Source organism: Dromaius novaehollandiae, chromosome 2 (genome assembly GCF_036370855.1).
Source record: "Dromaius novaehollandiae isolate bDroNov1 chromosome 2, bDroNov1.hap1, whole genome shotgun sequence".
NCBI lineage: Eukaryota > Metazoa > Chordata > Aves > Casuariiformes > Dromaiidae > Dromaius > Dromaius novaehollandiae.
The window spans coordinates 51,072,689-51,089,606 of NC_088099.1; the positions used below are offsets into that span (position 1 = coordinate 51,072,689).

Consider the following 16,918-nt stretch of genomic DNA (forward strand, 5'->3'; position numbering starts at 1 on the left):
GTCAACATTGTGAAAATTGTCTGTTAACATACACATAAACAGCGAAGGTGTGAGGCCTGCAGAAAGACTGAGTTTAAAAAAAAAAAAAAAAAAAAAAAAGACACATACACTGTAAAGGAAATCAACTGAAAAATCCTTTCAAACCACAGATACTGCCTGCATTTTTCTACTGGCTTATGCACCAGTATCCACCAGACCCACTCCACCTCACAAAGGCCAGTTCTGTGGGATAGACTCACACTCAACCCTGCAGTAACTTACCCAGTTCCCTTTGGGGGTATTTTTTGCTCTTGTCTACAAAAGAAAAGTAGGTTAAATGACTGACGTGCAACTGCAAACATGTTACCAAACTGCAAGATCATATCAGGATGTTTGCACACAGCCTGCTACAAATGCATGCTGAGGAATTTTATGGTCAAGATCATATTTCCCATTGCAACATTATGGAGTACAATTTAAAAGTGAAACCTTACTGGGACCCGGACTTTTGGCTCCTGTATGCACTTGGCTGCTGAAGCACAGGTGTATGCAGTAAGGCCCCAGACAGGAATTCTTAAATAAATCCCTGATTCCTTGGCCACACAGACACATATCCTACAGGAAGGAGACTGCATTACCAAGGACCTGAAACTATCACTGGTTCTGCGAAGCCTCCCTGTAGATAAAACACCCCTTCCACATTTCCCTTAAAGCTGAGGGCTCTGGTTCACTACTCACTCCTTTGGTAATAAGATAAACCACAAAAAATATTCTGAAAAGGAATTTTTCACTTTATTCAGCAAAAGCAGGACAACGATCTCTCTGATTCATTTTCCAGCATTATATTCCATTCAGTCCTTTGCACTGAGTCCCAAGATCATCTCTCCTGTCCATTTTTGTCTTCTTATTGAGCAAGAACCATTAAAGCAGACCCCATCCTTCTCTAACTTCCAGTTCCCTCCAACATGTGATCCTTCTACCAGGATCTTGAGGTTGACTACCACACTTTTAAGTCCAGGCCTGCAAAACAGCTTTCTTGCAACTCAGTCATTCTTTTCAGAAAATGCTATTGCAGCACCTGGACCAGGTCATTCAGGAGGATATAACTGCCTTTCACATCCTTGCTGAATCTTCTTTATGTTCCTCTGCAAAGCCATGTGATCAAACACTTTCAAGTACAGTTTCCTGTTGGTAAAGAGGTAACGATGCCTAGTAAATAACCAAGTTGCTGTCAGAGGCTCAGGTTAGGATCTGTCAGGACTGCAAGCAATTTGCTCATATTTGTGTCCATTGCTGTGAAGAGGTGTGAAGAAATTTTGCTGGTAAGACTGAGCTTCCTAAGAGAAGCGTTGGAATGTCTGTTGTCCCCAGTGATTTTGATATATCCTAAATTAAAAAACGAGGAGACTGCAATCGTCTAGCTAGTTACCTGACTCTAAAGCAACCCAGCCCACCCAAGACGGAGGGTAGATGCCCTCTGAACTCAGCACACACGAAGAGACAGAAAGCAGGGAGCTAGGGAAAGCCACCTCGCACAGAATTACAAAAGGCCCAGAGAGGCTAGAGGGGTGTGGACAAGGCCAAGTCTCAGCCCCATGACGCAGGGACTATCATGTTTTGGTTATCACCCAAGAAGATAACTATATTATGAACAAAAGGAAAAGACAGCAGTCTTGCCCCTATATTAAGAAAGAGAATTCAACGACATAGTGCACACTGTTCACCAGTTCGGATTCACCTACTTGCTCATTCATCCCAAGCAATTACATTTAAAAGGCCTTCATGCCTGCATAGGCATGATTACAGTTTAAGCTTACAAACCACTCCAGGACTGGAAGAATATCTGTGCTAAGCCAAGCCCCCTACCTCCACACTTTGCAGGCAGACTTCCAATAGCATTCCCACACGCAACTGCACAGACCACACTTGCTTTCTGCCTCTGATGAATATAAAAATCTCCATTTCTCCTCACAGACCAAGCCTGACTCCTAAGACCAGGTTTGCACTGCTCTGTCAAAAGCAGAGAACAATGCTTTTTTGTTTGTTTGTTTTTTTTGTTTTTAATTTAGCTGCTGTGCCACTGAAGCACCTGCAAATTCCCAAGGACAGGAAGGAGGGAGCATATGAGGAGCCACAATTTTAGTATCGTAAACCTTCCCTCCTGCCATGGAGCGCCCCCCCCCCCCCCCCCCGCCCCCCCATGCCTCCAGGGGACAGCTGGCTCCACAGGACAGCCCATACAACTGGGCTTCAGTATCTGGAGCAGATCACGCAGCTACAGTGCACACACAAACCAGGAGTCTCGCGACATATTCTCTCCACATCCTTCAGAAACAACTTGAAACTAGGCTGGCTGGCGCCTTGACCACTGAGTCTGCTAACTCCCCACAGCCACTCTCCCACTATGCATTTGGCCCCCTACCAAACGATTTCATTTCTGATTTCATTGCCCCCTCCAGGACAGCCAATAAAAACCTCATTAGAGGATAAGTCAAAAAAAACTCAACTGACTGACTTGAGACTGCAAAGGAGCAAATGTCAAGCTGCCCTATTTTGTACCACATACTAGATCCCAGGAAGAACGGCACTTCATGGCTAGGAAATCTGGATAAGCCTCAACCACGCAGTAGCAGCAATGGTGCAGACACAGGGAGCTGGTGTGCAACATGGGTAGGGCAGTACATCCCCCTGCCACACCTACAGCCACATCCTTGGGTAAAGAAATAGTAAGTGGCTCCCACAACACAATCTAGTGATGTGCTCCGAAAGCTCTGTTGCAGAGATCTCCCCCCTGCCCACTCAAATATTTATAAACACTATGCCACTTAGCAACCTCCAGCAGTGTTTTCCTGTGGGCAGATCAGAACTAGGAACCAGGGCCCCAACTTTCAGTTCCTCTCTGCAGGCAACAGATCACTTGAGACAGCAGTGAATAGGCAGGTGTGCTAGTTAAACTATCTAGAGTCCTACTTGAGGGAAAAAAAATTAAACCTGTTTTTTCCATGTTGTTCTTGTTAGCATCATTTCTATCCAGAAGGATGTTTGCAATCCTCCCATGCAAAGTCTTTGTGCTTGTAAGACTACACATATAGCAAAAGGCAAGGTGTCACAGACTGCATTATGCTATGTTTTCAGTGAGTACAATGTAAAACCAAATGAAGTGAGAATAAGAGCCAGGAGTCAATCTTCTTTTCCACTCCTCTTGTGGAATAACTGCCAGAAAAATAAAACTACTCCTGGTTGTTAAAGCACTGAACTGTTGCAGGAATAATATCTAGGTAGTACTGTCATTCTGCACACTTATACCACAAAACCCACAACCGGTATGAAACTAATTCTGTTCCATTCCTTACTTTCAAGACCCAGCTCAGAAATAATTAATACTTTTCACTGAACTAATTGCAGAGCATGTTCCAGGGTTGGTGCCCAGGAAGAAGAAAAAAAAAAGAGTCAGGACAGAACATTGTTCCAAGAATTAAGTGTTTCAGGTCCTGCTACTGTAGACACAGGCCTCAGCCATAAGACATTGCATTTGAGGTATGAGTTTAACAGCAGAAACTTTCTATTTGGCTCACGTGAACCACACTGGCCAGAGCTGGAAAGCCACTAAGGCAGGCAGCCCATCAAACATGCCAAACACAAAGAGATGTAGATACTCAAGGGAATGGTGCTCCCTTTCACACCTCTCTTCAGAAGACAGAAACAGCCCTCATTAACTGAGAAGAAATGGTCAGGTTTTCACATCAACCTTTTCAGAAAAGGGTGACAACTCCGGGGGTCATTGCAGCCTCCTGTAACTGCTGTGTTTTGCTTTGCTTTACACAAATCTTCCAATACAGAAAACAAATGAGACTGTCCTGATGGCATGAACAGGAAATCCTTGTCCATAGAGACTTCACAGTACCATTTCTCCTTGATATTCTAATTGCTCATAACACTTCCTCCTCCCATTTTTCCCTCCCAGATGAACACAGAAAGGATTCCATCTTTGAAGAACCATTTTAATAATGTCATATAAATTCAAAGGAAGCAACTTGACAGATTATGAAAATACTTAATTTTATCATCTCAATTTTCTTCCTTTAAATCTCACCAAGGAGTTTGCATGATTGACTTTAAAACCATGAGAATCAAAACAAAGAGATTCAGACTGATACAGAAAGCCAGCTTTCCCAACAGTGATTCTGCACCTTTACAAATATCAGGCACTTACAAAGATCATTAATTTACTGGAACAAAACATAAAATGTCAATTAGTGACTAATAAAGAATTAAATGCTTTGACTTAAAACCTTCAACCTCCAAGGCTCTGGCCTATGAAAAATAGGCATTCCAAGCCCATAATTAAAAAATAAAAAACAACAACACACACCACACAGTTACAGGGCAATTTTAAATTGGCTTATATTAAGACTTTATTCAGCAGGCAAGTTAATCAGAGTCTATGGTCCAACCAAGAGAGCCCAAACTTCACCTATGTCCTTGCACCTATTAATTGATTCTTAAGTCTTAAGAGATAACAGAAGGGAAGCAGTAAATTGGCTCAGAAATGTGAGGATCACCCAGCATCATCTCAGGAATGGCTGCAGAACTGTGACCACAAGCTCCAATATCCACATTGTTGCTGTTTAGACCAGCTTGCACTGGAGTGCTCTCTCCCTCTGTTCCTGTCACTGCTCCCATAAGAAACCAACTCAAATTTTTCAACAGTCACTTACACAGCAGCGAAAAGAGGAGATGAGATCCACTCAACGTTGGCAGCAAGTCAGTGCAGACTAAAACAATACTGATGCCAACCAGATACTAGAAGTTGGCTGAAAGTATCAACAGTCTATCGGCAACTCCAACGTATCAGCCCCTCTGATGCACATGAGCAAACTGCAAGCTAGTGGGACTGTGCACCTTTTTTTACGCTTCTCTCCAGTTGCAAAAAATGGTAAATAAAGTGTGGGAGGGTCCTTGTAATGCAAGCACAGTCTACAGGGCTACATTTTTACTGGACCTTGATGCCAACATTATCTTTCACCTGGGTTCAGTTCCACATTCCAAGGTCAACTTAAGAAAAGAAAAGCTGTAGCTTCAAAGAGAATTTCTGTATTTAATTCTTGCTAGTTTAAAAACAATAAAAACCAGAATTCTTTTATGAATATAAAAACTCGCCACAGCTGAACAACTTACTGATTAACGCTGACTCTTTTAAAAAAGGGAAGTATGGTTTGAGGGAAAAGGGAAGCAAAGTTGGGGAAGATAAGGAAATACTCAAATCATTATAGATCGTTCAGCCATGTGTCTCTCACAAACAGCGGAGGGCCATCGCTTGCATACTGTGTAGTTGCATTGATATCAGGTCTGTCTACAAATTCTACCTCGCACGTCTGGGTGCTGCAAGGAGAATTCTCCAGCTCCAACACAGTTATATTGTTTGGCACCGAGGAAACAAGGATATTGCTTGGAACAAAAAGGGTCAACTGAGGACCCCGGGCCGGCCAGTAGCGACCAAGATTAAAGCCATTGATCCAAATTTGCCCCTGCCAAAAGAGAAAGAAAAAACCAGCATAATCAAGTTTTAATAATTTGACAGTGATCATTTGACTATAAAGCTTTATTAAGCATAACACTCTTTGCACAGTAACCGAATATTCTTGATCTCTCAGTCTGGTAGAACTAAACACCAATATAGGAAATATGTTCAAGAAAATAGTACAAATGGTCAAACAAATTGATTTGCTTGGTAAGTGAAAATCATTGTTAATATTTAAAACTGAAGTGGTCAAATACAGCACTCGTTCCAAATATGGCAATACTTAGGAAAATAAAATGGCAGGACCCTGTCACTGAATTTTGCATGAAGTTTCAGACCAAAGCAAACTTGAAAACTGTAGCTGCTTGAAGCTGATTGCTAAAAGGAGAAACAAATCACCAAAAAGAGGGCAAATACTAATTCTGTGTTGTGGCTTTTTGTAAAATTATAAGACTACACGATCTTGCTGGCCCCTTCCTGTTTTATGATTTTATTAAAAAGATGCACAGCTTGTTTAGACATATGAAATTCAGATGATTATGATCAGATTACTTGGACAACAAAAGAACCTGTGAAATTACACTACAAGAGAGTACTATATTTTGTTTTATTTACTTTCAACCATTAAAATCTTGAGGTTTTCTGTCATGAATTCAGTTTCAATAAAATTGTGGTTAACTTGGGATACAAAATTTTAAAATGATTTTTTATAATGGAGGTAGCCAGAATCTCTTAGTTCAAAATACCTAACATTATAATACCTCAAGTTAAAAAATAAAGCAAAATTAGTCAAGTAAAAGAAAAAATAAAGTCATTTATACACCAGAAAGTGGATATGCTAAAGTGACACAAACACGTATTTTTCCAACACTCTTTAAACTGATGAACTGCAGAAAGTTCAGAACAAAACTGTAAATGGATTCATACTCAGTCAAGCTGAATCTTGGTTCATTAAACAAGACATAAGGGAGGATATATGGCTGGTTTGAACAAATAAGTTGCTTTTGCTCCTCACGAGCCTCCTTTCCACCACACATCAGACAATTAAGATTTCATTAGACAATAAAAGGGATGGGAACAAATAAGTTCAACTATATTTTCCTCTCGCTTTGGTCTTTAGTAGTCAAGAACGTAGAAGAAAAATAAACAAACTCATGGCATTGACGTATACTAATATGAATAGTAAAACTGTTTGAGTCCCTGGAAAGTAAGAACTCTTCCTGTACTCTTGATGACTTCTAAAATCATCTAGGATAGCTGAAATTGCAATAATATTTTTAAGGATTTACAGAAGCACAATCGCAGTATACTGAATACTACCATTTAAGATGTATCAAGGTTTTTTTTCTTGCATTTTCTTTTTCAAGTATTTCTGAAAACAAGTTTTAGGAAATTTGCAAGAGAAATTTTATAAAGAGTTGGTGAATTTGCAAATGCAGGTGAGTTATTACAGCTCTCTATCCACTTCTGTGGTGTAAGATCCTATCTTGCACAGCCCCACCAAGGTGTTAATAAGCTTCAACCTCAAACTTTTTTTTTTTTTTTAAATCAAATTTATCTTGCTTTGTGGCTTGTTTCTGCAGTATTAAAAAGCAAAAGAAGAACTGTTTATTCAACCTCACTAGGAGAAAAGATGGCATTAATGCCTCCCCCCACATGCAAGATGAATTAGTGAGCGTACCACAGGCCCCAGCCCTATATAAAGTAGGAGTTCAGTGTAGGAATCAGCTGCGTTAGAGTTCTAATGCAGGAGCTATGATCAGATAAGTCCCTGCTTCTGATCTTAATCAGTCACTGGCTATACCTCATTTTTCTAAGAAAGCTATGAACTTAAGTTCTCAAATCCAAACTGTCCTTATTAACACTGTAATTTCTAAAGACTGTATACTTACAAATTCACATGTCCAAAATCCAGCAAGTCACATGTCCTACACACTGTCAATAAACATAACTTAGACAAAAAAAAAAAAAAAAAAAAAAAAAAAAAAAAAAAAGAGGAGGAGGAACTCCACCTTCAGAAACAAGAAGTTTTCTTTATCAGGGTCAGCAACTAGATCCATGATTCCAAAGGAGTCAAGAAAAACAGTCATGACTCCAAAACACCTTTTTTGATTAAAATAAATAAATAAATAAATCCAGTAAACCTAACCAATAAACCTAACTATACTTCCAGGGGCAGGTACACTTAAAGGCATTGCATTTCCTCAAGTGATGGTGGAAGAAGTTTTGCTAGTAATGAAGGTTTCAAAAACCACTAATGTAAACAATCTACAACATAGGTCATGACTGTTAATGCTGCACCTATCTGCTTGGTTGACCAGCATATCATGTTCTTTTCCTTAACATGCTGAGGTAGGATCAACATTAGATCTGCATGTTTTTTCCTAGTAAGTGCCATTTCCATAGTTCTCTAAGTAATTAAATACTTTGGTTTTAACTCCTATTAAGCGTTCCCCTCCTCACCTTGGCATCAGCAATTTATAAAGTGCCACTCAAGGAATTAGGGTCCAGATCCAATGGGACTTGAGTGGAATTTACACTTATTGTCCTCTGGTTTTCAGGCATTTACTCATTGGTAAAGTTATCTGGAAGTCTCACTTTCTGCTTGCCTCCCTGTCCTGCACCCAGTATCATCTCAGTCTTATTCCTCTTGGATATCTTGTTATTTAAAGCTGTGGCCCAGTCCATATCTCCATATTACCTTATAAAGCCTGAAGGATCAATTCGACAGTCCAACTTACAGTTCATCTGGGACCTCTTCACCTAGATCCCTTTAGAGGGTCAGGTAATACGTAAAATAGAGGTCACTATTTTCAATAGATCAGAGATTCCCATCTATACATAAGGCTTACTGGATTCATTTCCCATTTCAAAGCAGGCAGCTATGGTCAATGTCTCCTCCTGAAGGCCGTCATTACTCAAAAAAGAATTTGTGATTCATTGGATGACAATGTATTGCAAAAGTCCCAGATTCCAGTCTCTGTGCAAAGGACTATTTTTGGATTTTATGCAGTGACTGTGTCAGATACAGGAACAAGGACCAAAAGCCAAACTTCCTCATATTCAGTGCTGGCAACATTAAATGCCAGCAATGAATCAGGATCTCCTGAATACTAGGAAGAGCTCTAACCACCAGAATACTGCATATAGATCACCAACACCACCTTTGCCTACTTTATTTTGATGGCAATAAGTGAACAAACTGCTTCAGAAAGGACTAGCTTCAGAAAGGACTAACTCCAACACAGGAGTTTCCCTGAAGCCTGGAGTTAAATGTCACTCCAAGAGGAATGACACTTCAATGCATACATTTTGCTGTCAGGGCCTCCCACAGGCTAGTTAAACTGATCCTTACCTATCCTGCATGCTGGCTGTTTCAAAAGTAGCACTGTGAAAACACACTCTCTTCTGCCCTAGTTATGCCTTAACCCTATCAGAAGTTCCCACTAACAGAAATCTGCCCACAAGCTTCTCATGTCAATGCTCTTTGATGCATTCAGTCCACTTCTGGGTAACCTCCAGAAGAGAGACAATAATATCTTCCAAACACTGGACCCACATTTATAGGCACCACACTAGCAGTTGCATTTGCAGCTTAATTGTCCCTATGATTTGTAACAGGATCCATAGGTCCTCACACAGCCCTGTAAATATGCCCTTAGTTACCTTTAACCAATCTGCATAACCAGGAAAATGGCTTTTACCAATTCACTTGTCCCAGAATAAAAATTCTTTTATCTTAGGACATGTATTCACTACTTCTCTCCAAAGAGCTGTGTCTACTCCACACCTCAGGTCAAAAAAACCCACAACTAAATGAAGCATTATTAATAGCCTGACAGGTCATCTTCCTCACTGCTGGAAAACTAATTTTTGTGACACACCTTTTTCTAGACCAACACCACACATATTTCAAATATATGCTTCCCTCTTCTTAATGGTTTATCTCCAGATTTACTTAAAGCAGGTAACCCATTCCCTGGTCATTTAAATACATTTGATACACCTCACAGCTACAAACCTACTTCTACTGATCCAAGAAAGGTAGACTTTGACCTTTCATACAAGTTTCAGTAGCTTTCTGAGTGGAATTCAAGTTTTTACTGCAAAAAGTTGTACCTTTGTCCAGCCAGGAAACTTGATGTAGGTGTCTTGAGGCAAGTCTGGAATCCCACCAGGAATTGAAAGTCTACCAGTGTAAAATGTGGGTGCTTCATAACTTGATGGATTACCAACAGATCTCTCTAATTGCTCAGGCTGGCCATTAATGTCATGGTTCACTGCTCCATCTATGTCTAGAGGATAGATTTCCCATTCAACAAGTATATCTTGATCAAGAGTTAAATTTGAAACTAGACCCTAGGAGGAAAACAAAAACAAAACAAAAACAACCATAACATAATTAGCTTCATGTTATTGAAGTTATTTGGCTGCAGCTATAAAGTTGGGGATGAAACCTTGGCTGAATCAAAGTAGTTACAATAGCTGTCAATCTGGATATGAAAAAAACAAAGCATCCGGTCTTCTCTAAATTATAAGCTTTGCTTAAGAATAAAAGGTTTCATTTATTCTCTGTGAAAGATCTGTTCCTCTTCAAAGTTTTAAGCTTTCACCAATGTCCAAGTTTCTTTTTCAAACTTTTCTCCCCACAGCTGTGAAGGCTTCTATTTTGCTTTAACATGAAGATATGATTCCAAAAGCTGGGGCTTAATAAAAAGCAGAAAAGGCACTAGATACCTTAAGCATTGAGATGCAGTCAAAAGATTTGGTAATCCTGAGTCACTAAACCAAGCCATTAACCTGCACAATAGCAGAGAAAGCAGTATTTACTTCCTATAAATCTACTACAGCTAACATACAGTATCAAAAAATCAGTTCTCTAAGGCAAATGGTTTGTGGCTCTGATTCAGTGAAATACTTTAAGCTTACAGTCAGCTTCAAGCCCACCAGTCTTGTTTCATTTCCATGGAACTGTGTGCACCCTTGAAGCACAGCAGGGTACTCACACAGTGAACGCAAAGGCAAGATAAGGTCACGAACTCAAACAAACAAACAAAAAGTCATTCTACAAGTAAAGGTACAAGCAACACCATGTTTTCTATGGTCTTGGAGGGTTGACACTGTGTCGTATGTCTGTTCTCTGACATCTAATCAGAATTGCACTGACTTCACAAGTCTGGTTATCAGCATGAATGCTCACAGGAGTTCTCTCTTCGTTCATCTAAATGGCTATTTCAAAGACAGAAACTTATTTTTCTTACATCAGGATGAAATATCTGCACAGAGTTCAAATAGCAAAACTTTCTTGCAGATCCTAGACTTCAACTGATTGCTGAACAGAGTGAAGTAATGCAACATAACTTCGGTCAAAACTTTCTAACCTCCCTCCCTATACCCATCTTTAAGCCCTAAGAATGGTGTGATTTTCAAATGAGATCTCAAGTACCTACCGACTATTGTTATTTTTGTCTGTATTTGAATGCATATTCAAAGGTGCCGATACGGAGATGAATCTTCCAAGTGAAATAAAGGTATAGGTGGCAGTGAGCATGTAAAAAAGAAAGAAAAAATAAAAACCACACTCTTCATTCATGTCCTTCAACAACAAGACTTAGATCAGCAGGATGCTTTAAAACCAAAAAACCTTTCAACATTCTTTCCCAAAAGTTAGACGGTGCATTTCAAACTCAAATAAAAAAAGTGAGGAAAAAAACAGCAAAACAAAACCCACAAAAAAGTTGTTATACTTGCTTAAAAATGCAAGATTTAAAAAAATAACTTTAGGGAAGACTGTCCCACCTTGCAAAGTCGCAACATGTGTAAAAACCAAGGCATAGTTATTCCTAGTTTTCAAAATCAAGACAAAGAACACCTGCCTTAAGGAACGGAGTGAGACATCCTATGTAAAGAAGCAACACATGTTTCAGAAGCTACCTGAAAGACTTGCTCTCCCACTTGCAAGGATCCTGCTTTTAGAAGAGTGTTCTCAAAGCACACATGCCTAACTAAACTTGTTTTCACTCTTAATCTTTAAAGGCTGAATACTGGCTTAAGTGTGAATTTCAGCTCAACCACAGCAACATCCAGTACCTGCCTAATGCAACCTCTAACCCTTCATTTAGCACTCAGCATGCAGGTTTCCTTATCACTGGACTGTTCCTCCTCCACACCAAAAGGTACATTTGTGCTGAATCTCTATGAGGGCAAAACACTGGGGAACTAGCTGCCCTCTCTTGACACTCAAATAAAAGGCAAGGTACCTCGTAAAGACAGCATGGACAGAGTTGGCACTACTGCTGTCCACTGGCTTTACATGCCACAAGCACAGTGAGGACTCAGTTGCTGAGGCATGAGCGCTAAAATACTTCTCTCTTCTTCTCTTTAGGAGACATCACGTAGCACTGTGGATCCCATTAAGTCTACAACAAGCAAAGTTTTCCTTTTGCCCCTGCCCCTCCCAGTGTTACTTTAGTGACATCACCACTAATGAAAGGAGGTGATGGTTCCCAAGTGCAGCATGGATTCAGAAGCATTCAGAGGCTTTCTGATAGTTATTCCTAACATTTGACCAATCCAAACCTGAGCTGGAAACTTTGCATGGTAAAGTGCTTGTGAGACAGCCTGAAAATTTTGCAAGGGTACACTGCTGACAAATGACATTGGACATGGGAAGACATACAGAAGTATATATGTATATATACACAAACAACATGCAGAAGTATATATGTATATATATACAAACACACAAATACACCCCCAGGATTCACAAGCCTCAAAGTAAGGCCAAGATCTAAGTGGAGTTCCAACCTATTTTTCAGTTTATCCTAACAGCTTTGCACACCTTACTGTGTTAGCTACATGTTCGATTCATCCCGAAAGTCTTGTAGGCGATGCTTTGGCTGGCAGCACAAGTGAATCAAAAAAAAAAAAAAAATTAAAAGATGTCTGTAAGTTTTTAATTCCACTTTGATTTCAGTGACAGAAAGACAAATGAAACTAGTGAGTTATTATATTTTGAGGTCAAAGCTACAGCTATGTAATCCTGATCCTTTTGCTCTTTCCAACCCAATACTTTTTTTAACCTGTGAAGGAAAAAAAACAAACAAAAAAAGGTTCCTATGGCTTAACTGACTTTACTTACCTTAAAGTCATTATTGTATCGACCAAAGTTGACTCGGCCCATGTTCTCTACCAAGATGTCCAGATTTGCTCCAGCCTTCCCAGTTATATTTATCGTAAGTGATTCACCCCTTTCAAGGACACCCTGAGGAACCTGTATGAATTATACCAAAAGGAAGAAAACAATAACCATTGAGAAAGGACAATAACCTGTTATTTGTGTTTTCAGCTTGCATGAAGAAAGTGGAAAAAAGAAATTATTTCCCTTTCCTCCTCTCTCACTTGAGCAAGCACACAGTGCAAACTGCTAAGTCAATCTTCACATTTCAGCAGGCCAACTGGATATACCACCAGGCAGCATTCGGGAAAACTGAAGCCATCACTCTCCTCAAATGTAAGGTATATTTAATTCAGCTAACTATCAACTTTAGAATTTTAGTGTTTTCCAACACACACAATTCACAAAAAGCAAGTTGTCAAATTTAGTCTAATGGTGAAAAGATTTTGCAAATGTCAGAAGTTAAAAGATGATTCATCCTCCAATTAAGCTCCCATCAATATTTAGCTTTATTTATTCTCATTTTCACAACATAAGGAAAAAAGAGCTGGGCATGACCACAAAGGTTATGAAAATCTACACAGATCAAAGAATAAAAACTAGGCTATCAAAATCCATGAACTGGTATTAATTCTTATTAAGCAGGAACAAAACCTTGCTTAAGGGAAGAAAGGTAAAGTTTACATCCTGTACACTATACTACTTTTTTTAATTTGTGGTCAGAAGCCAGTTTCATAAAGTAAGACATAAGCTCAGGCTTCCACTTCCCCTTACCCTCAAAGGAAAAAAGAAAAAGAGAAAAAGAAAAAAAAAATGGAAATACTGTAGAAAGTTGTCAAGCACAGATGTATCATAAACGTATTTCATGAACCTGCAAGTAAAACCTTCTTCTAGGTATTTTTCCACTGCAGTCATAGGCCTACATCAATATTCAAATATCTCAAAAGTGGAAACTATTATATCTTCCTTAGAAATTATAGATAAATATTCCTATTTTCTGAAATATGTATTAACACTTAGTATCAATCAATTGTATACCCCCTTCCTTCATCTTATTTAATATGAGTATCTAATATAGTTATTTTGGTAAGCTGGAGAGAGGAGGAGAATCAAAAAAAAGGCAGACTGCAACCATGTCTTTGGTGAAGGCTGTTCATAGCAGAAAGATACCAGAAGACAATGTTTACCCCATCCACAGAGACATAGGCACGATCATGGACTCCATTTAAAGGTGAAGAGAGTTGTGTTGGCTCCGTACAATTTTTTGGAAGCATAGTTCTGTACAGTACAAACCCAAAATACTAAGAAAGGGGGAAGAAAAAAAAAGATTAATGAATCAGGTTAATCTGGAGCTTCAGTTCAGGTCATGAATTAGAAACATCCCACATTCCTGCCTACAAGCTCAGACTGAAACGTTACCTTTCATTCACTTCAGATAGCACTTATCAGAGATACCAGTTTGAGATTAGAGTTCACTTTGACCTTTAAGTGATGGGTGAAAATTTCAAAAAGTTTCCATTTTGAAATGTTTCATCTGTACATTTACATAACCTTAAAAGACAAGGATCTTGGCTATGAAGGCATTTTCTCAATAAAAACAAAATAGTTAATTATTTACAATACTAAGTTCCTCATTAACAACACTGAAAAAATACCTGGAAAATCCCTCCATAACTGAATTGATGTAACAAACTTGAAAGTCACCCACTGCCCCAAAATTAACATACTAATCAGATGGATATTACCTCTTTTACAAACTAGCTGATTTGCATCAGGAGAATTTTAGAATATTTTTCACTAAGTTCCCCAGAAGGAGGGGGGAAAAAAAAAAGTCGCAGCTATTAGATTTGTTCTTATCACAAGTGAAACACAAATTAAAAACAAAACGAAAAATGCATTGTCTCTTTCACCCAGTAGCCACAAAATCATTTATCTGCAAGATTTGGATGTTAGCATGGCCCTGACAGGAAGAAGTGAGGGTAAACCAGTTCCTGCCCTCTGTAATTATTAGCATCGTTTGCAACAAGGTGCTCAGAAAATGGAGGTGGGGGCGAGGAAAAGTGCAAAGTGGCTGGAAGCTCCACTGGCAGCCCTCTTTTCCTGGGCAAGGTACTACAGGTTTGAAGGCCAGAGGACAAGAGAGAGAAGCCCACTAGAAAACACATCCAGCCACAACCTAGTATCTGCAGTTTCTCTAATACCTCTGTATTTGTGGCTTGGCCAGGAAAAGTCTGAGTTTTGAACCCTTACCTGAATAATGCCTTATAAAATATTCCAGGCACCTGCTGAACTGCTTCCCCCTTTCCTCCCTCCCCCAGCTACCACCATCACATGCCCTGGGAGCAGCTTATTTTAGCCACAGGCAAGTAGCACCCATGCTCCAGTCTGTGCTAAGTTCAGCACAGAAGTGGACAAGCAGCCATCTGCCCTGAATAGAAAGAGTCACTCAGCAACGAAGGAAAGACCTTTCACTGTAAGGTAAGCTATGGGGAGTCACCACAACCAACAGAGAAATTGATGCAGAGAGAGAGGAGCAAAGAGGGGAGAAAGGGAGTCAGCAGAACCCATAGCAAAATGCAGAGAATGGTACTTTTCCATCTCAACCAGTGAGGTGAACACCCAGGGCAGTGGGCTGCAATGGCTCCAAGAGGTTGCTCCCAAAGTTCTCCCTTACCTTCTCTCGGCTCGCCAGACATTTAGTAAAAGAATGGGACTAAAAGTAACCAAAGCGTCAAGTGGACGGCATGCCCAGTTCTCCAGGCTCCCCTGCATGAGAAAGCACCGTCTCGGCCACTGTTCTCACTCTGATACAGTGGCAGGTGGGGAGAGAGAAAGAAAAACAGAATAAGGAGAAAGAATAGAGATGATAAAAGACAGATGGATAAAACACCAAAGTATCCTAAGAATCCGAAAATCAGTACTTCAGAGAGGAAAAAGATGAAATAGAAAGCCTGGACAGCATATATACCCATATTCATGGAAAGAGGAGAATCTCAGGTGTAAAACAGGAGCACTGTCAAATATAGAAAGGCACCTCCAGTGCAAAAATCCTGAACACACTTACAGCACTACTACTACCTGTGCTGAGATATGGTATCTCAGAGACACACAACATGAGAGAAGTCACACCATGGAGCGCTGTTCAAATAAACTTCACAAAATGACTGCCTACCCAAGGAATCCTTACCTGCTTTAGCTGAACAAAGGTTAAGGGGTAGGTGCTTTTCACTGGTCCAGCAGGTGATAGTTTGTCAAGAACCTCCACCACAGTACCCACCTGCAGCACAGAAAAAGCAGATGTGTAGGTCACTAAAATTCAGGCAAAACGAAACAGTTCGCATATCAGGCCGCCTGGCCAGCTAGCTGTATCTGTCCGAAAAGAAAGCAAAGATAACTGAAGCCCTTGTGTCACCTTTATATACATTGAGATATCTCAATAATCCGCAACAATAGAGCACAGTACAGAGAACTGTTGAAATCTGAAGAAAACATACTACGTACAGAGGAATGCTTTAAAAAAAAATCCAGATCTTTTAAGTTGGCTTTGCAATCATAAAGTGATCCTTTATTATTTAATGAGAATGAACCTAGGAGTTTTTCCACAAAAAGTTCATAAGAAAACATTACAGCTCCGTACAATTAAGACAAAACAACTGTATTATCCAAATTCCACACACTGTACTTAAACCAAGCTAGTGAAAATGCCACTGATTTCCATACTACTTATATATTTTCATATATAAGTAGTTGGACTGATTTTAGTGAGATTGGCAGCATGCTTTAGGCTATCCACATGCTTAAATATCCTGCTGAATCCAGACTTAAACATGGCTTTTCTTGCCATCTACAATTGCCTTTTGCAATTATAGAAGATTTCCATTCATCTGCAATTCTCTCTCAAACTCTGCTATCAATTTTGTGTGTTAATAAAGATGCACACAATGTGCAGAGTATCATCCAAGCTCAAAAATCAACTGTATTTATATTTTCATGCAAGATCTTGGCCCATTTCACAAAAAGTATCACCACTGCCCAGCGGCAATTACACATCAGACATTCAAAGTATCCCAAACCCAGATTGGCTTTCAAATACCCTCTTAGGAAAAAAGACAGTAAAAAAGAAAGAAAAAAAAAGGCTTTTAAAAATAGCATAAAACCGTATACTACAAGAGCACTGTCAGCAAAAAAAAAAAAAAAAAAAAAAAAAATATATATATATATATACACACACAGACTTCCTT

At 39.5% G+C, this 16,918-nt stretch overlaps 1 protein-coding gene across 8 annotated transcripts in view; it reads right to left on the reverse strand.

The window, feature by feature from the left end:
• Positions 1 to 16,918, reverse strand: part of GLB1 (galactosidase beta 1) — a 96,587-nt gene that overhangs the window by 18,115 nt on the left and 61,554 nt on the right. For 4 of the 8 annotated variants that reach the window (XR_010387682.1, XR_010387683.1, XR_010387684.1 and 1 more), the window contains exons 12-15: positions 15,865 to 15,954; positions 13,865 to 13,978; positions 12,642 to 12,773; positions 9,620 to 9,859 (exon numbers count right to left, since the gene is read on the reverse strand). Coding sequence is in view for 5 of the 8 variants with exons in the window: in XM_064506449.1 (XP_064362519.1) it covers positions 9,620 to 9,859; positions 12,642 to 12,773; positions 13,865 to 13,978; positions 15,865 to 15,954 (576 nt within the window). In the remaining 3 variants the exon portion in view is untranslated. Of the gene's footprint in view, positions 1 to 3,959; positions 5,508 to 9,619; positions 9,860 to 10,950; positions 11,014 to 12,641; positions 12,774 to 13,864; positions 13,979 to 15,864; positions 15,955 to 16,918 lie in introns of those variants that run through there. The other 4 variants (XM_064506448.1, XM_064506447.1, XM_064506446.1 and 1 more) reach the window with 2 other exon arrangements.